Source organism: Triticum aestivum, chromosome 3A (genome assembly GCF_018294505.1).
Source record: "Triticum aestivum cultivar Chinese Spring chromosome 3A, IWGSC CS RefSeq v2.1, whole genome shotgun sequence".
Taxonomy (NCBI): Eukaryota; Viridiplantae; Streptophyta; class Magnoliopsida; order Poales; family Poaceae; genus Triticum; species Triticum aestivum.
The window spans coordinates 479,655,052-479,676,079 of NC_057800.1; the positions used below are offsets into that span (position 1 = coordinate 479,655,052).

At 44.2% G+C, this 21,028-nt stretch overlaps 1 protein-coding gene across 2 annotated transcripts; it reads left to right on the forward strand.

The window, feature by feature from the left end:
• Positions 1 to 18,888: 18,888 nt before the first annotated feature.
• Positions 18,889 to 19,800, forward strand: LOC123058451 (uncharacterized). Of its 2 annotated transcripts, none has more exons than XM_044481171.1 (2): positions 18,889 to 18,974; positions 19,069 to 19,800. In XM_044481171.1, exons 1-2 carry the CDS (start codon positions 18,953 to 18,955, stop codon positions 19,626 to 19,628), a joined length of 582 nt encoding a protein of 193 aa, XP_044337106.1. In that variant the 5' UTR covers positions 18,889 to 18,952; the 3' UTR covers positions 19,629 to 19,800. The 2 variants fall into 2 exon arrangements, with proteins under 2 accessions (XP_044337106.1, XP_044337107.1); XM_044481172.1 differs by having other exon boundaries at positions 18,895 to 18,974; positions 19,084 to 19,800.
• The last annotated feature ends 1,228 nt before the right edge of the window (positions 19,801 to 21,028 follow it).

Here is a 21,028-nt window from a genome sequence, read left to right on the forward strand (position 1 = left end):
GCGTGTCGATTCGATGCCCCTAGCGCAAGTCCGGCGTCCCCCGCCGTGCTCTGTGGTCGTCGCCGGCTACACTCCAGCGAGAGCTGATGTGGCCGGTCATTAGGGCCTAACCACCCCCCCGCTAACCCAGGCCTTGGCCACTGACATATGGGCCCCACGCCCTTAACTAACCACGGTTAACCCCCTGTTTAGTTTAAGTTAACCACAGTGGCCCCACGCGTCGGAGTTGACCTAGCTGACGTGGCCGTTGACCGGTCCCACCTGTCAGTGGGTTAAACAACCCTGTGTCACTGACGTGTGGCCCCCACATGTCAGGTTTGACCAGCAGCAGCGTCTGTTGACCTGCTGACGTCATGGTGACGCACTACTGACGCAGTAAATGTTTTCTGGAATTTAAATAATTCTTAAATGATTTATTAATTCCAGAAAATGCCTAAAACTTCAATAAATCATAGAAAATTAACCGTAACTCCAAATTAAATAAATTATATATGAAAAATTATCAGAAAAATTCAAGGAATCCATCTGTACCATTTTCATGCATGTTAGAACAACTTATAGCTGCTGTTTAGCACAAATCAATTAAATGGCATTTGAATAATCACATATGGAGTTTAAATTTGAATCTTGTATTCAAACCAACTTCATTTAATCTGTTGCTAGTTGCATTAGCCCAAAACACATTCATTTTGCCATGTCATGAGCATGCATCATATTGTGCATTTCATTGATTGTGTTCCTTTCTGTGTTGCCGGTATTTGTCCCCTCTCGATAGACGTGATATCGATGATGTGATCGTTGACACTAATGAAGACTCAATGTTATCTTCAGAAGTGCCAGGCAAGCAAAACCCCCCTTGTTCATTCCGATAAAATCCCACTCTCTCGCTCCTGCTCTCTTTTACTGCATTAGGACAACAACGACATATTTGATACTTGCTGCGGTAGCTGAACCCTTTATCCTTTGCATGACCTGTCATTGCCACAGTAAATAGATGAAACCCACTAGCATGAGTAGGAGTTGTTTGAGCCCTGATGTGCCTACTCATTCATGCTTGTTTTTCATGCCTGCTACTGCTTAGAGTTGAGTCAGGTCTGATTCATCGGGGATGAATCAGAGGCGTGTGAACATGTCCTACTATGTGTGAGCTAAGTGTGTGAACACGATTTGGTAAAGGTAGCGGTGAGAGGCCATGTAGGAGTACATGGTGGGTTGTCTCATTGCAGCCGTCCTCAGGAACTGAGTTCTGTGTTTGTGATCCATGATTCAGCTACTACCACGCATTGGGCCCGAAACCAATGGACCCTCTCGGCTTCTTAATCACCCTTGTCCTCTGTCCAGGAGTTGCAAGTAGTTTCTGGTGTTTGTAGTATGCTGGAGGCCGTGCGTAGCGCTGACCGTAGGGGTGGGCTGTGATGCGGTAGGCACGTGGCATGGTGTACCGTGCGCCCGTTTGGTGTCTCGGGAACCCTGTTCACATCGTTTGGGGCTGTGAGCGAAACTCCGGCCGGATCTCCTCATGGATGGAACCCGAATAGGCGATAAACCTGGACTAGAGACTTAGGTGATTAGGTAGGTCGTGGCCGACACCCACGTTGGGCTTCCGCTTGAAGGTTGCCGAGTACATGTCGTGTAAACGACGGTAAGTGGTGAGAGCGTGTGTGAAGAAGTACACCCCTGCAGGGTTAACATCATCTATTCGAATAGCCGTGTCCGCGGAAAAGGACTTCTGGGTTGCTTATATCAGTTCATAGACAAGTGAAAGTGGATACTCTAAAATACGCAAGATAAGCGTGAGTGCTATGGATGGCGTTCTCGTAGGGAGACGGGAGCGGATCCATAGTGGTGTATTGATATGGTGAATATGTGGACTCATGTGCGCCACCTCAAAAGAGTTACTTGCAGTCGTAGTTCAGGATAGCCACCGAGTCAAAGTTGGCTTGCTGCAGTCAAACTCCACCATCCCCTTTGTTGATAATGATGCATCTGTAGATAGATCTGATGTAAGTCTTGCTGGGTACATTTGTACTCACGTTTGCCTATTTTATGTTTTTGCAGAGAGACTTCAGTCTCACTAGTAGTTCTGCATGGACTTCGACGTTTAGCTTGTTACCTCAGCTACGATCTTGTGCCTCGGCAGGATTGGTAGATAGTCAGGCTTCTCAGCCTTTTTCATTTATAGATGTCTGTACTCAGACATGATAGCTTCCGCTTGTGCTTTGACTTGTATGCTCTGATTGTTGGGTCATGAGACCCATGTTTGTAATATCTCGCTCCTCGGAGCCTATTGAATAAACTACTTGAGTCGTAGAGTCATTTTGTGATGCCATGTTGTATTGCACATATCGAGCATATTGTGTGTATGTTATTGAAATGCTTGGTATGTGTGGGATCTGACTATCTAGTTGTTTATCTTTAGTAGCCTCTCTTACCGGGAAATGTCTCCTAGTGTTTCCACCGAGCCATGGTAGCTTGCTACTGCTCCGGAACACTTAGGCTGGCCGGCATGTGTCCTTCTTCGTTCCTGTGTCTGTCCCTTCGGGGAAATGTCACGCGATGAATACCGGAGTCCTGTTAGCCCGCTACAGCCCGGTTCACCGGAGTCCTGCTAGCCCAGTGCTACAGCCTGGATTCACTCGCTGATGACCGACACGTTCGATGCTGGGTCATGGATGCCTGTCCCTGTAAGTTTGTGCCACTTTGGGTTTACGACTAGCCATGTCAGCCCGGGCTCCTTATCATATGGATGCTAGCGACACTGTCATATACGTGTGCCAAAAGGCGCAAACGGTCCCGGGTAAAGGTAAGGCGACACCCGTGGGGATACCGTGCGTGAGGCCGCAAAGTGATATGAAGTGTTACATGCTAGATCTATGTGGCATTGAGTCGGGGTCCTGACATTTACTAGCCATAGATTCATCAAAATAAGCAAACAACACACGAAAAACAGAATCTGTCAAAAACAGAACAGTCTATAGTAATCTGTAGCTAGCGCAAGATCTGGAACCCCAAAAATTCTAAAATAAATTTCTGGACGCGAGGAATTTATCTATTAATCATGTGCAAAAAGAATTAACTAAATAACACTCTTAAAATAAAAGTGACAGCAGTTCTCGTGAGCGCTAAAGTTTCTGTTTTTTACAGCAAGTTCAACAAGACTTTCCCCAAGTCTTCCCAACGGTTCTACTTGGCACAAACACTAATTAAACACAAAAAAACAACCAAAACAGAGGCTAAATAATTTATTTATTACTAAACAGGAGAAAAAAAAATCAAGGAATAAAAATAAAATTGGGTTGCCTCCCAACAAGCGCTATCGTTTAACGCCCCTAGCTAGGCATAACGAGCAAGAATAGATCTAGGTATTGCCATCTTTGGTAGGCAATTCTTCAATTAGGCATCTACTGTCTTTAGGAATTTATTTATTTTTATTAATTATCAAACTTTTAGGCACAGATCAAAAAATTCATTTGTAATAAATGGTTCTTTAATGATAGCAAAAAGATTAGGATGAATACTTATAGATTTAAGATCAGCAGTTTCCTTACTAGATGATTCACCCTTATTTTTAGGAACATACATGATCTTGGCAATTTTAGTAGGAGGACCAGGAGTATTATTTACAGAAGAAAAAGCAGTTCCCAAATTTGTAATGATACCCTCAAGTTTATCAATTCTAGTAGAATCTGAGTTCATCTTCTCATTAACTATGGGTTCATTTTCCTTAATATTTTTCAAAGTCATTCCTACTTAGATCCATATTGAGTGATTTGATTGTGGATCTTTTTATCAAGATTTTCAATTGATTCAATAGTAGCAACTTTATTTTCAATAATTTCAAGTCTTTGCATAACATGCTCCAAAGTTAACATGGTTCCATTAGCCAAAAGAGGTGGTGAGCCAAATAAATCTAACATAGCATTATAAGAATCAAAAGTATGGCTACCCAAAAAATTCCCTCCGGTAATGGTATCAAGGATATATCTATTCCAAGGATTAATACCTACATAAAAATTCCGGAGAAGAACTAAGGTAGATTGTTTCCAGGTAGATCTATTTTGAGCATTGCAAATCCTATACCAAGCATCTTTTAGATTTTCTCCCTGCCTTTGTTTAAAATTTAGAACTTCACTCTCGGGAGATAACGGAGAAGATATTAGACTAGCCATGACGCCAAGCAATCAAACTAGCACACGATCAAACAAAAAACAAGCGGACTAAAGAGGCAAACAGAGAGGGAGGATAGAGAGAGAGGGCGAATAAAACGGCAAGGGTGAATTGGGGGGAGAGGAAAACGAGAGGCAAATGGCAAATAATGTAATGCGAGAGATAGGGATTGTGATGGATACTTGGTATATGACTTTTTGCGTAGACTCCCCGGCAACAGCGCCAGAAATCCTTCTTGCTACATCTTGAGCTTGCGTTGGTTTTCCCCGAAGAGGAAGGGATGATGCAGCAGAGAAGCATGAGTATTTCCCTCAGTTTTTGAGAACCAAGGTATCAATCCAGTAGGAGACCACGCTCAAGTCCCTCGTACCTGCACAAAGCGATAGCTACTCGCAACCAACACGATTACGGGTTGTCAAGCCCTTCACGGTCACTTACGAGAGTGAGATCTGATAGATAGAATATTTTTGGTATTTTTGATATAAAGATGCAAAGTAAAAAGTAAAAGCAAAGTAAATAGCAAAACGATATAAAAGTGATGGAGATTGATATGATGAGAATAGACCCGGGGACCATAGGTTTCACTAGTGGCTTCTCTCAAGAGCATAAGTATTCTACGATGGGTGAACAAATTACTATTGAGCAATTGATAGAATTGAGCATAATTATGAGAATATCTAGTCATGATCATGTATATAGGCATCACGTCCATGACAAGTAGATCGAAATGATTCTGCATCTACTACTATTACTCCACTCATCGACCGCTATCCAGTATGCATCTAGAGTATTAAGTTAAAAACAGAGTAACGCCTTAAGCAAGATGACATGATGTAGAGAGATAAATTCATGCAATATGAAATAAACCCCATCTTGTTATCCTCGATGGCAATGATACAATACGTGCCTTGCTGCCCCTTCTGTCACTGGGTAAGGACATCGCAAGATCGAACCCAAAGCTAAGCACTTCTCCCATGGCAAGAACTACCAATCTAGTTGGCCAAACCAAACGGATAATTCGAAGAGACTTGCAAAGATAACCAATCATACATAAAAGAATTTAGAGAAGATTCAAATATTATTCATAGATAGACTTGATCATAAACCCACAATTCATCGATCTCAACAAACACACCACAAAAAGAAGATTACATCGAATAGATCTCCACGAGAGAGGGGGAGAACTTTGTATTGAGATTCAAAGAGAGATAATAAGCCATCTAGCTACTAACTATGGACCCGAAGGTCTGAGGTAAACTACTCACACTTCATCGGAGGGTCTAGGATGATGTAGAAGCCCTCCATGATGACGGCCCTCTTCCGGCGGAGCTCCAGAACAGGCCTGTAGCGACCCGACCTCAGACGGTCAAGCCTCTGTGTATCTGTGCCATCCCTGGATCGGTATGCTGGCACACATAGTACATCAATGTATATATCAAAGTACAATCACATGTATAAATAACGTAAAACTGATATATACCTCATAAGTCTCAGCAGAAACAAACAATCGGGTGTGGAGTCCCATCAACACCATCGGCAGGTTGAGTGTAGACCGTAACCCTGTATTGTAACTCTTACTCGTCGAAGAAATATCTACAACATGATACGTTGCAGCCGTGTAGGTCAGTACATTGAATGTACAGGCAAGATCACAATAAGAGAAAACAAAAGATAAACTATACTATATGCAATATGGCTTTGTGGCTCTGTAACTGAGTTTTGTTTGCAGAAAAGCTGGTTTTATTTTCCCCACATCAAAGGAATTAACTAGAGTCTGTACTACGGAGTTTTCTATCATGACATGGTTCCGCCAACCGATGTCTCATAGCCCAAATCATCATAAGTTGCCCACAATTAAATAATCAGTCCGGTGTTGAGAGTTCCAAGATAGATCCAAGTCCAGAGGCTCAAATTGTCCGTAACCGGGGACACGGCTAATCGATTAGGTTTTAACCCTCTGTAGAGGTTTGTACACTTTACCCGCAAGATTCGAACCCTCTCTTTACATTCTTGCACTTCAGGGTGTTTGAGAACAAGATGACCGAAACATGGTCTTCCGAAGAGTTCCTCTGACCACTGTCCGGTGCTCATCCAATCCTACCATAGTTCTACATCTGCTAGCACTATCCCAGCCAGAGTCACAACTAAGGTCAACCAAGTCAGAGCCCATAGTGACTTGCGGTTGCACAGGTAAGCTTCCGGGCATGAAGTATTCTTCCGTCTCTTTGAGTCTGGGTGAAGCTTTCCGCAAGATGTCATGGCGCTTCTCCATGCATCCCGGCCAACCACTGGTTTCTCCAGGGTGCCCGTCAACCGTCATTCACCCAGTAGTGTGTATTGAATTCTTGTCTCGAGTCTCGAAATCTTGAGGAGTCCTGAAGATGCAGTCCTTGCCGGTGCCATCATGAAGTTGCCGCCATTGACGTACTCATGCACTCATACCAAACCCCGTCTACTATAGCATAGCAATAAAACTATATAACGTCCCGGGCTTGATAACAGGGAGATGGGTTCCTACCTGATGCATTCTACTCAACTCCAAGAAATCAATATCACTACTGGCGGGATTATTGAAAAGGTGCTACTACATGCAAATAAAACATAGGTATGAAAAACATGGTCAAAGTGAACTTGCATGGTATTACTTGATGAAGATAATAACGCTCTCGGAATCTTTGATAAACTATTCGTCACTCCGAGAAAATCTATATAGTCAAACATTATACTCACATAAGCAATAATCTTATCAAACAATACTAGCAATCAAAATAACAATCGAAAAGCCATAAATAAAACAATAATGAAGTCAAAGAAAACCAAATAGAATTCCAAAGAAAAACTTCATGAAAACAAGGGAGAAACCAACTCACACAATAACAGTTAAAACTTTCTTATTAAAACTAAATTACTCTAATAACTTTTATACAGCATGGAAAAAAATTCTAATAAAACAACAACAAAATAATTTACTAAAGCATTTACTAGCAAAAGGAACTAGTATGAAAACTATTGTAACTGACTAGTTAACACCAGAACAACTATAACAACTAGCAAAAGACAAAAGTAAACAATACTAAAATAATTATCAAACTAATTTACTCCTAAATAACAGAATCAATGACAACATATAATGAAGTGGCAAAAAGAGTTACTTTTGAAACTAATGGAACTACTTTTATCAACTATCACTATGAACTAAACAAACAAATACTAAAATAGTAGCTAAACACTAGTAAATAACTACAAAAATTTATCTACTGCAGTCTAACATAAACATATGACAACATGTAAAAATTTACAAAAAGAATTAACTAAAAATAGTTAAAAACACTAATTATATGACTAAAACAACTACATAAGCAAAACAGTACTGTTTCACAATAAACCTAATTTAAAATAAACTATAAATAAGCCACTGCATGCTACTGGATAAACAAAACAATAACAAAACAGTAGCAAAAAGAATCAATCAAAAATCTATTCTAGAGTTTAAACTAGAGCCAAAACGGTGTTTGAAGCATATTTGAACTAATTCAAATTTAAACTACTCAAACTCCAAATTTTAAATCACTAACAGAAACTTCATAAAATTTGTGACACATTGCAATTGGAATCACTCAAAAACATCAAGTATGCTAAAAGATACAAGCAATATAAGATTGAAACTTGTTCTGTTTTTAAAACAGAAACGAAAAAAAACAAAAAAAACAATCGGGCACTAGCTACGTGGCCCATTGCTACTGGGCTAAACTGGTGGGCGATCCGTAACTAAACGGCGCTCGGCCGAAAACTAACTAAACCGCGCACATACGAAATAAAAGAAACCAGTCGGCTAAACCGATCCGGACTAAACCGTAAAAAAAGCCGAACGAAAAAAATAAACCTAACCGTTCATCCATCTAATCTGTACCGTAGATTTAGAATCGGACGGAGGAGGGGAAGTGGAGAGCTCACCGCGGGGAAGGTCGACGGCGAGCGCTCGGACGTCGTCGGCGGCGGCGCTCCGATCGTCGGCGGGCTCCGGCAAGAGTACGGGAAGATGCGGCGTTCGACGGCGAGTCCAGCGGTGGTCGAGATAGTGCCGTAGGTGGACGGAGGAGGTCGGCGGCAAGGTCGAGGCGGCGGTGGTGTTCGGGCGTCGGAGGTGGCGGCGCTCCGGTGGGTTTCGGGCTTGGGTGAGGGCACGGGGAGATGTGGACGAGGGAGGGGAGTGCAGAGATGGTCTCGGGAGGCGGCGAGAGGGTCGGAGTAGCTCGATGGGGCGGCAATGGCGCGGCGGGGGCACTCGGCTCTGGCGAGCAATTGAGAAGGAGGCGGGGGTTCTCGGAAGGGGCTTTGGGGTGGAATCGGTCGTGGGGCGGGAGGTATATATAGGGGAGGGTGCTTGGAGAAGGGGGCGAGGGGATTCGTGATCCCGAGAAGATCGGGATTCCGGCGGCGGCGGCGCGACTTGGCGTGGGGAGGAAGAAGAAGACGCGGGCAGGGCGATCGGGCAGTGGGACCCAGCGGTCAGTGGCACAGGGCGAGCGAGGAGGGAGCGGGCGACCGAGGCGAAGGGGCTCCGAGCGTGCGCGTGGCTGCTGGGCCAGCCTGGCGCGTTGATGGGCCGAGGGAGAGCGAGAGAGAGAAAGTTGGGTGGGCCTTTGGTCCATTGGCTTCGGCCATTTTTTTTATAAACCACAGACAAGAAAACTAAATAAAGGAAAAACAATAATACTTTTATATAGACATATTATATATAAAAATATTCAGCAAAATAAATCCTAAAAGTTGAACTATTTCGAAACTCCAAATAAAATCAACAAGAATTAAAATAAGGCAAACAGTGCTACTGTTGCAATAATTCCCAATAAAAATCATTCTTAAAATACCAAAATGATTTCAAATTTATTTTCTCCTAATTTTTCATCGAAGGGAATCATTTTACCCATATTTCCATTTATTTATTTTTAGGATAAAAATAATTTGAATAAAAGGCAAATAACTCCTAAATTGAAAGTGGGTTCCAAAATAATTCCAAATGACTTTCAATTTGATTCTTTGTATCTTCCAACTCATATTTCATATAATTGAAGAAGTCATTTTATCTTCTCTCATGAAAATCATTGAGTTGCATAAAGTTTCGAATTTGAAATATTTTCAGATGGAATTCAAATCTTTTCAAACCCCTGTTCATTTCTTTGGATGGAAGAAGTCATATCATCTCCACTATAGGTTTTTTTGTGATGAAATGAATTTGAATTCCTAGGTATAAAAATGCAAGGTGAAAGTTTTGGGAAAGTCATTTCATTCCCTCTCATTAAACTCTCAAAAGTTTCAAATTTCACTCACTTTCAGTCAATCAATCAAGCATTCAATCAAACAAACAAACACAAATATTTATTTAATATAACATTCCAAAATTTAGAATTTTGGGATGTTACAAGGCCCCAAGATGGGATCTCGTGGATACAGAAAGTTGCGGCGGTGGAATTAGGTTTTTGGCTCATGTTCTGATCGTTTGGGGGTACGTGTGTATATATAGGAGGAAGGAGTACGTCGGTGGAGCACCGAGGGGCCCACGAGGCAGGGGGCGCGCCCTCGGGGGGCACGCCCCCCACCCTCGTGACCACCTCTTTGATCCCTTGCGGTAGGGTCCAAGTCTCCTGGATCACGTTCGGTGAGAAAATCACGTTTCCGAAGATTTTATTCCGTTTGGACTCCGTTTGATATTCCATTTATCCGAAACACTGAAATAGGCAAAAAAACAGCAATTCTGTGCTGGGCCTCCGGTTAATAGGTTAGTCCCAAAAATAATATAAAAGTGGAAAATAAAGCCCAATATAGTCCAAAACAGTAGATAATATAGCATGGAGCAATCAAAAATTATAGATACGTTGGAGACGTATCACTGCTCGTGATGATGCTATATCTGATCTATCTGGAATGAAAGACAGACTGAAGGGTGTGCTTACACATTATGAAGGTACATTAAAATGTGCAACAGCCTGGGTTTGCCCACCCTTCTTGGAAGATGGCCTCTTCTTGGATAATGTGCCATTGAAGCTGAGCTGTGTGAAGTGCTACGTGACTGAAGTAAAGCCTAGATGATTTTGCCCTAAAGAATGTCCTAGGAGACTTCGATGAGCAAAGGACCCTGGTAGAAATACGGTTACATCATATCCAGTGGCCACAAAAGGAAACAGAGTTCACCGATGAGATTCCTGAAGCCCCGTCAAGAGCAACCACTGTCGCCCCTCAATCGGTGACACTCTCCTTGTCAGAGCAGCTCTCGCGGGCTGATGCATCAACCTGTGATCAGCCGAACCGACTTTGTGGCATACATGCCATGTCATCCTCCGCCAGAAAGTAGCCAGTGGCAAGCCCTACAACTGCTGATGATGCACCACCGATTCAGATGCCGGCTGCTGAAGCAGCGGGGGGAGACCCAGCTGCAGCACATGCTCAGCAGACCAACCTGGTGGAACAGACTGGTAAGCAGTCTGATGCTTCGGAACCGCCTGCTAAGTAGTCTGTAGGTCCAAAACCGACTGCTCATCAGTCCGTCGGTCCGCATGCGCGTGATCAGCATACCAATGCATCAGCATTTCCTGCTCAGCAAACCAACGCATTGGCACGGCCTCCTCAGCACACCGACAAGTTGGCACCACCTGCTTAGAAACCCGGCACAGCTTCAACGCATGGTCAGCAGTCGGATGCCTCTGCTCCTATAGCCCAGCAGTCCGTCATTGCAGCACCGCCAGCTCAGTGGTCCGGCATAGATAAACAGTCTGCTAAGAAGTCTGTCCAAGCTTCACTGTCTGCTCTGCAGTCTACCGTGCAGACAACCAGACGTTCTGCCAGAAATGCTTCAAGTACCAAGAAGGAAGTGGCCAAAAAGGCTACACACATGACCATGAGGAAGCGCAGCGGGAAAGTGAAGAGGAAAGATAACAATTTCCTCTTACTTAAAGCACTTATCGCCCAGAACCAAATTAACAGCAGTTTGTTCGAATCTGGGAGTAATATTATTTCGGATGCCATGGATGATGAAGAAGTAGAATTGTTGCTTGCTAAAAGAAAAGCAGGCGTACTTGAAGCACTCAATTACGTCAATGGACAGCCATTTCTTGTTGGCGAATACTTTGATGAGTGCAGCTCCAGTTGCCGCGAATTACATGAATATTGCATGGATCAAATATCAGAAGGTCATCACCATTTGCTAGTCCACTACAACAGAGATCATTTCCGACATGATGCTGGTTCCATCATTGTGAGTTTCGAGGACTTACATCTCTTCTTCAACTTCAATGTACTCGATGCCACTCTTGTTAGATGCGCGATTTTGTAGGTACTTCACAAACTCTGATCAACTTCTCCATACAAGGTTGTAAATGATAAACAACTAACTACATTTTATTCCTCTCAGGGGATTGAACGCGCAGAGAAGACAAAGTGAGAGTGTGTATTTCATAGATCATGCATTAGCAAATGGCACAACATTACATGAAAAGGACCGACAGGACTGGGCCGTTAACACGGCCGTCCGTATCTTCGAAAACACATCTCATGCAGAATCATTTCTCTGGCCATATCATGAAGGGTAAGTCAAGTAAACAACCACGCATACACTGTTTGTCTTTCAGATTTTGACATCATTCGTAAGTTCATGGCTTTCTTAATATGTAGCAATCACTGGATATTGGTGTTCATTGTTCCAAAGAAGAACACATTTTACTACATCGATTCTCTCAGAGAGTCAACAAACGCTCAGGATCCGACGCATCTTCAGCAATTCTTGGATAGGTATTGAATTCTACGGTGTTGAAATTAATTTGCATTCATATCTGGTTCAATAATTGATGTTGTCAAAATTCATCATCATTTGCAGTGTGCTCGCATTGGGGGAAACTAAAACAGGGAACCTGTTCAAGAGGAAACTACCTCTGCAGCATGAGATCGTTTCTCCAGTAACACACCGAAATCCATTATTTTCGGAAAATTTATCCAACAGTTTGCAAATATCTTTCCTTATTGTAGTAAAATGCTCAAGCTTCTAAATAAACCTCTTTCTATTTTGTCCAACAAAGAAAAAATAATACATCTAACACCGATTAGGTTATTCCTAACAGGACAAATACATGATTAATTTTGTACAAAAAAATTCAGTGTCCTCAGCAAGAAGCAGGGACCAACCTTTGTGGATACTATGTTTGCAGACACATGATCTCCATCTGCAAATCTGCTGATAGTTGTGACGATCCTCGCATATTAGTACCAGTAAGTCTATCTTAATTAATATCTTCTACCCCACTCATATGGCACATTCTGATCTTAAAAATGCTGTAACTCGTCTTAAAACCGAGGACCCCTGAACCGCTCCCAGCTGGTGAATTGCTGATGGTTCGGAGATTTATCATCGACTTCTTCCTGGATCACTACATCAATCCCACTGGTGATAATGAAGATTTCAGCATGCCTTCTCCTGAAACATTGAGTAAGAGTTAGCCTCTACATATATAACGCATGGATCCATTGTTTTCCATCTGATGAGGTTTTCGTATTTCGTACACTATGATTAATTATGTAATGCATATATGTGTGGACAAACCATTGGAATTTAGCTACCATATGTTCAATTGCAATTGTTGTGAAATCTGATGAATGTTCTTCCGGTGGACACTATTTGTTCAATTGAATATTGTGGTGACGGTTCCGAAGGCCGTCGCGGAAAGGGGTAAAACCGTTTGTTTAGGACCAACACGCACCAGTGTTGGGCCTTGGTGGGTGGTGCACCAGCCCACTCAGGGGCTGGTCCCTTCCCACTCTTGGCCCATGCAAGCCTCCGGGGCCGGTAGCCCCTCCCGGTGGACCCCACAACCCTTCCGATGGTCCCGGTACATTACCGGTGATGCCCGGAACACTTCCGGTGTCCAAATCCTTACTTCCTATATATCATTATTTACCCCTGGACCATTCCGGAACTCCTCGTGACATCCGGGATTTCATCTGGGACTCCGAACAATATTATGTAACCACATACATACTTTCCCTATAACCCTAGCGTCATTGAACCTTAAGTGTGTAGACCCTGCGGGTTCGGGAGGCATGTAGACATGACCGAGACATCTCTCCAGTCAATAACCAACAGCGGGATCTGGATACCCATGTTGGCTCCCACATGTTCCACGATAATCTTATCGGATGAACCACGATGTCGGGGATTCAATCAATCCCGTATACAATTCCCTTTGTCTATCGCCACGTTACTTGCCTGAGATTCGATCGTCGGTACCTCTATAACTCATTCAATCTCGTTACCGGCAAGTCTCTTTACTTGTTCCGCAACGCGTGATCCCGTGGCTAACTCCTTAGTCACATTGAGCTCGTTATGATGATGCATTACCGAGTGGCCCAGAGATATCTCTCCGTCATACAGAGTGACAAATCCCAGTCTCGATTTGTGCCACCCCAACACATACTTTCGGAGATACCTGTAGTGCACCTTTATAGCCACCTAGTTACATTGTGACGTTTGGTACACCCAAAGCATTCCTACGGTATCCGAGAGTTGCACAATCTCATGGTCTAAGGAAATGATACTTGACATTAGAAAAAGCTTTAGCAAACGAACTACACGATATTGTGCTATGCTTAGGATTGGGTCTTGTCCATCACATCATTCTCCTAATGATGTGATCCCGTTATCAATGACATCCAATGTCCATGGTCAGGAAACCATGACCATCTATTGATCAATGAGCTGGCTTACTAGGGACATATTACGATCTATGTATTCACACATGTATTACGGTTTCCGGTTAATATAATTATAGCATGAACAATAGACAATTATCAAGAACACGAAAATATAATAATAACCACTTCATTATTGCCTCTAGGGCATATTTCCAACAATGATATGGTCAAGACGTGATTATATAAATTGTTGTATGAGATGATCATGTTTTGTAACACAGTTGTCAACAACTGGCAGGAGCCATATGGTTGTCGCTTTATTGTATGAAATGCAATCGCCATGTAATTGCTTTAATTTATCACTAAGCGGTAGCAATAGTCGTAGAAGCAATAGTTGGCGAGACGACAATGATGCTTCGATGGAGATCAAGGTGTCAAGCTAGTGACGATGGTGATCATGACGGTGCTTTGAAGATGGAGATCAAAGTCACAAGATGATGATGGCCATATCATATCACTTATATTGATTGGATGTGATGTTTATCCTTTATGCATCTTATTTTGCTTAGTTCGGTGGTAGCATATAAGATGATCTCTCACTAAATTTCAAGGTATAAGTGTTCTGAGTAGGCACCGTTGCTACAGTTCGTCGTGCCGAGACACCACGTGATGATCGGGTGTGATAAGCTCTATGTTCACATACAACGGGTGCAAGCCAGTTTTGCACAAGAAGAATACTCGGGTTAAACTTGACGAGCCTAGCATATGCAAATATGGCCTTGGAACACTAAGACCGAAAGGTCGAGCATGAATCATATAGTAGATATGATCAACATAGTGATGTTCACCATTGAAAACTACTCCATCTCACGTGATGATCGGACATGGTTTAGTTGATATGGATCACGTGATCACTTAGATGATTAGAGGGATGTCTATCTAAGTGGGAGTTCTTAAGTAATATGATTAATTGAACTTTAATTTATCATGAACTTAGTACCTGATAGTATTTTGAATGTCTATGTTGTTGTAGATAGATGGCCCGTACTGTTGTTCCATTGAATTTTAATGCGTTCCTAGAGAAAGCTAAGTTGAAAGATGATGGTAGCAATTACACGGACTGGGTCCATAACTTGAGGATTATCCTCCTTGCTGCACAGAAGAATTACGTCCTCAAAGCACCGCTAGGTGACAAGCCTACTGTAGATGCTGCTAACAACGTTAAGAACGTCTGGCAGAGCAAAGCTGATGACTACTCGATAGTCCAGTGTGCCATGCTTTACGGCTTAGAACCGGGACTTCAACGACGTATTGAACGTCATGGAACATATGAGATGTTCCAGGAGTTGAAGTTAATATTTCAAGCAAATGCCCAGATTGAGAGATATGAAGTCTCCAATAAGTTCTACAGTTGCAAAATGGAGGAGAATAGTTCTGTCAATGAACACATACTCAGAATGTCTGGGTACCACAACCACTTGACTCAGCTAGGAGTTAATCTTCCTGATGATAGTGTCATTGACAGAGTTCTTCAATCACTGCCACCAAGCTACAAGAGCTTCATTATGAACTATAATATGCAAGGGATGGATAAGACAATTCCCGAGCTCTTCGCAATGCTAAAGGCTGCGGAGGTAGAAATCAAGAAGGAGCATCAAGTGTTGATGGTCAACAAGACCACCAGTTTCAAGAAGAAGGGCAAAGGGAAGAAGGGTAACTTCAAGAAGAATAACAAGCAAGTTGATGCTCAAGTGAAGAAGCCCAAGTCTAGACCTAAGCCTAAGAATGAGTGCTACTACTGCAAAGGGACTGGTCACTAGAAGTGGAACTGCCGCAAGTATTTGGCGGAGAAGAAGGATGGCAAGTGAACAAAGGTATATTTGATATACAGGTGTCGTGCATTTAGTACTTGATCGGTTAGATCGCGAAGATGTTCAACTGCGTTTCATAACGCTTCCGCTTTTGGTCTACGAGGGTACGTAGACATACTCTTCCCCTCTCGTTGCGATGCATCACCTAGATGGATCTTGCATGTGCGTAGGATTTTTTTTAAATTACTGCATTCCCCAACAGGTCTCTATATGCCTCTTCCAATTCCGTATCAACCATGGGAAGATATTAGCATGGATTTTGTGCTTGGTTTGCCTAGAACTAGAAATGGAAAGGATTCCGTGTTTGTTGTTGTGGACCGATGCTTTAAGATGGCTCATTTCATTCCTTGCAACAAGATAGACGATGCTTCACATGTTGCCAATCTTTTTTGTAGGGAAATATTGCGCCTACATGGAGTACCAAAGACGATTGTCTCGGACCGCGACGTCAAGTTCCTAAGTTACTTTTGGAAAACATTATGCGCCAAGCTCGGAATCAAGCTACTTTTCTCCATGGCATACCATCCACAAACCGACGGCCAAACGGAGGTGACCAACCGTACAATCTCCGCTCTACTTCGCGTGTTAATCAAGAAGAACGTCAAGGAGTGGGAGGAGTGTCTACCCATCGCCGAGTAAGCCCGCAACCGAGCAATACATTCGACTACCGACAAGTCCCCCTTCGAGGTCGTCTACGGTTTCAACCCGTTGTCCCCATTGGACATTCTTCCCCTACCACTACAACAGCGCACAAACATGGACGCGAGTGCCCGAGTCAACTATCTCAAGAAGATGCATGAAGATACAAGGCACACTATTGAGCACCAAGTACAGCTACTCGCGACCAAGCTCAACCTCAACAAGCACCCCATGGTGTTCAACATTGGAGATCTTGTGTGGCTACACCTTCGCAAGGACTGCTTCCCCCACGAACGCAAGTCCAAGCTTCTACCACGAGCGGATGGACCCTTCAAGGTGCTCGAGCGCTACAAGAACGACGCCTACAAGATCGACATTTCACGAGACAAGTACTCCGTGAGCGACATCTTCAACGTCAAGAATCTCTCTCCCTACCATGGTGATGAAGATTTCCATCCGAGGTCGGATCTTTCCCAAGGGAGGGGAGATGATGCGGAGCATCCTATGGTCATCCCCTTGGACCTACCACCGTCTCACCAAGTGCCAAGAGGACCTATGACACGAGCTAGAGCTCTCGAGACCGAGGTGACTTCCTTCCTTAGTGATATCACATATGATCCACTCGAGACATGACTACTACCTAAGTCCGGAATGTTGTGCATGATTAGGTACCAAGAGGACCCCCCCCCTCCCTCGAAGATGCACGTGAAGACGGACAAGTCCCCAAGTTCACGGATGAAGAGAACCAACGGAAGGAGTCAAGAGTAGCTTCCAGGCCCCGGACATCCGGCCATGACCCCGGACATCCGGCCCCTGGAGCATCGTCCACAGCAGCCGCCAAGCACCTACAGGCCCCGAACATCCAGCCCCAGCCCGGACATCCGTCCCGAAGCCCGGAAATCCGGCACCCTCCATCCAGAGAGCGTCAAGGCCAGCCCCGATCGCCCGGACATCTGGCTCAAGCCCGGACATCCGGCACCTCGTGAAGGCTCGGACAGCCGGCTCAAGCCCGGACATCCGGCACCTCGTGAAGGCCCGGACATCCGGCCCGACGCTCGGACATCCGGGCTCCCCTGTCTGCGCATAGTGTAAGAGCCCGAGGCTCATATACCCCTTCGCCCACCTAGACTATATATACTACTCCTCCTCCCTCTTTCTAGGGTTAGCGTTGCGATAGCTCATTTGTGAGATAGAGCCTCGCTCATCCATCCGGATCTACTACACCGTGAGGGACCGACACCTCTTCGGAGAAGATCCACTTGGATTCATGTCCCCTACAGGAAGACATCAAGACCTCCTCACGGAGAAGAACCGGTTACCCTTTGTATCGTCCCTTGTTGACTTTGGACCGTGTGATCTCTATGTGTACTCGGATCTAACATATGTGTGATCATTCTTGTTGGTTTGAGTGATTCTCTCGTGTTTCCCCTCGTGTTCTTCGTGTTCTTCGCGGGAACCGCTCCTTTCATGAAAGATCGGCCATCTAGGATTCCACCCTACATCATATGGATAGCTTAGTTTTCTTGTACATACTTTATAATTTCAATGATGAGACATATATATCAACTATGGGTGTTGGCTCCAACAATTCTCGTTGGTCTCAAACCAATGAAGTGCATTTAGATGATCATGAGTTTGAGGTGGATGAGGATGGTGAGGGTATTGTCGATGCACCCAAAAGAAGAGCGGGCAACTACACCATGGAGAAAGACATCTTACTATGCAATATATGGTTGCAAGTGTCTATGGATGCCAACGTTGGAGGTGACCAAAATAGAGATGCATATTGGATTCGGATGAAGGAGCACTTTGATGTACACAACACGAGTGTTCTTGACTGCAAGGAGAGATTTCTTCGCTCCCGATGGTCGACAATCAACAAGATTGTCAAAGGTGGGCGGCGGCACTTAAGGCGGTTGACACGATAAACCCAAGTGACACTAATGATACGGATAGGGTAAGAATGAGGATGAAGAATAGGAGGAATAGGAAGACGGTGATGATGTGGCATGATTGTTGATGTGTCATTTGTTTGTGTGAACTTTTGGGTCATGAACTTGGATGAATGATGATGCGGCATGATTGTTGATGTGACATGCAAGTGGACTATGCTATGTCTTTATTTTGCACATTTGTTTAATGTTTGAAACATTATCATATTGTCAAAATGAACATGTAAAATCTTATTTGTAAGCGCTCGCTGCTTGCGCGCGCCATATTTTATAACGGTCGCTGGAGCCAGCGCTCTACCGTGCATAAAAAAACAGCTATTTTCGCGTCAGAAAATGTTTTAACACGCCGCGCGATTGTGCGCGTGTTGGAGATGCTGTTACCACTATGTACATGGCGTAAAAAAGGAGACATATTCACGACCGACTACTACTGCCTTGGTGACTAATACTATACCTCGCAACGACCAGGGAAAAAGTGATCCCAACGAGGAGACGTGCCCATGTTGGCCACCGGGCTGGCTCCGCCCTGAAATTCGAGTCCTCCCCTGATCCGGAACTTTTTTTTAGAACCTCATCCGGAACTCATTTTATCCCCTCCCGGCTAAATCCCTCCGCGTCGTTGCCGCTAGGGTTCTTCAAGCAGCGATGACCGACCGCAATGACGCCGGTGAGCAGCCCCCCCCCCCCCCCCCCCCCCCCCCCACCCCCCCGGCGTATTATTACTCTCTCTCCCTCTCGTGAGCCCTGACTGTTTAGGGCAGTGCTTATTGATGCAGATGACGCGTCCTGGGAGGAAAACCTGACAACAGCCCGTTTCATAGTAGGGTCTACTATTATGACAGCTATGACAGTGTTCCTGATCGTTTACACCTTTATGGGCCACACGAGCAAACTTGCCGAGGTTTCTGTGGAGCTGGCGGCCTTCGACGGGCTGGATGCTACGCTTGGCCGCACGGTTTCTCCTGCGTTCAATCTCACGGTGCACGTCAAGAACACCTTGTCCTGGCAAGCGTGGTGCTCCAATGGCGGGGAGGTGGTCGTCTCCTACTCGGGCGTTGCCCTCGCGTGGGGTGATGTGCCGGTCTTCTGCGTCCCGAGGAGCGCGACGACGGAGCTGACAGTGCTGCCGTGGGGGTGGGAGGTTGGCTTGTCCGAGGACTTGCACCGGCGTCTCGTGTCGGAGTCGCAGATGCACACAGCTGAGGTATTGCTGGAAGTGAGGATGTTCGACCCTGGCAGTTGGATGCTCTGCGAAACGGAGACGCACCATAGTATGTCGTTGCATAGGTTCAAGCTTATGCTTAGAGACAGCGATGGCTAGTGCATGATCCTTGTAGTTATTTATTTTGCTTGGTTGCAGATCGATCGACATCATGGACAAATGTGCAACATATTTGTATATTACTACTCTCATCGGTCTTGGTATTTTCTTTAGGCTGTATCATTTATATACTCCATGGCATTTTTTAAGACTGAAGTTCAAACTTTTTACACTTGTTTGTGATGTAGTCATCAACCCGTCCACCTTTTTTTTTAGAACGAAGACGCAAGGAGCGTCCGGCTTTAAATTAATAAAGCCCACCGACAGGCAGCATCCAACAAGTTCATCACAGTACTACAGCAGAAGATAAATGGCCGTAGCCAAAGTACGGTACCACTAGTAGAAAACGGGCCTATTGTCCCGGTTCATAAGGGCCTTCTGTCCCGGTTCTAGAACCGGAACTAAAGGGTCGTTACTAATGCCCTGACCCTTTAGTCCCGGTTCTAACCAGAACCGAGACAGATGGGCCTCCACGTGGCCTGCGCGCTGAGCCCAGGCAGGAGGGCCTTGGTCGACGCTACGTACTATACATACGTATATAGAGGACTAGACACGCTAGCTAGCTAGTAAGCAAACGAAGGAAACAGAAGATCGTCATGCATGAACATATATGCATACAGAGAGAAGTGATATCGACCACCTCTCCTTCTCCGAGAGATTGGTCGAACAACAAGTTCTCGTATATCTATCCGATACTACCGGCTATATATATACAATAATTATCTCTTACAAATATAATCATACGGACGCATGGTCCACATAGTATTCTCCGTCTTCAGCGATCACGTGGTCAAGAAAGAATGCCGCCAATTCCTCTTGAATTGCTCGCATGCGAGCTGGTGCTAGGAGTTCATCCCGCTTCCGAAACATCTAGTTTGAAGAAAGGGGTCAATATATATATATATATATATATATATATATATATATATATATATATATATATATATATATATGAATGAAACTCAACACAAATGATGGTAATAAAATAAAATTGTGAATATTGTTATTTACGCACTTCATATTGTTCGTCAGAGTACCCGCCCCGCTCACAGGTCGTGTGGCGGATGGACTCGCAGACGTAGTATCCACATAAATCATTTCCTTGTTCCTGCCATAACCACTTTACAAGAAATAGAGGTCAATCAAATTGATAAGCAAGAATGCCAAATGGTATTGATGAAACTAGCGCTTGAATCACTAGGAGATGCGCGGAACATGCTACTATAGTACTTACTTTCGGGTGTCTAATTTGCAGCTCCTTCGGCAGTCCCGGAACTTTTCTGGTGAATTTTCTCCAAACCCCGCCGGACAAAGAAAACAATTACTTGATATCAGGAAATGAACAAAGTTGCTGATATGGTGGATAATGATCGATCTAACTTACTTCTTGAGGATTTCAG

Bases quoted from the DNA above. Each gene is read 5' to 3' on its own strand.
- LOC123058451 (XM_044481171.1), top strand. From the start codon at position 18,953: ATGACCGACCGCAATGACGCCG. The intron at 18,975-19,068 runs GTGAGCAGCCCC...TGTTTAGGGCAG, and splicing joins GACCGACCGCAATGACGCCG to TGCTTATTGATGCAGATGAC.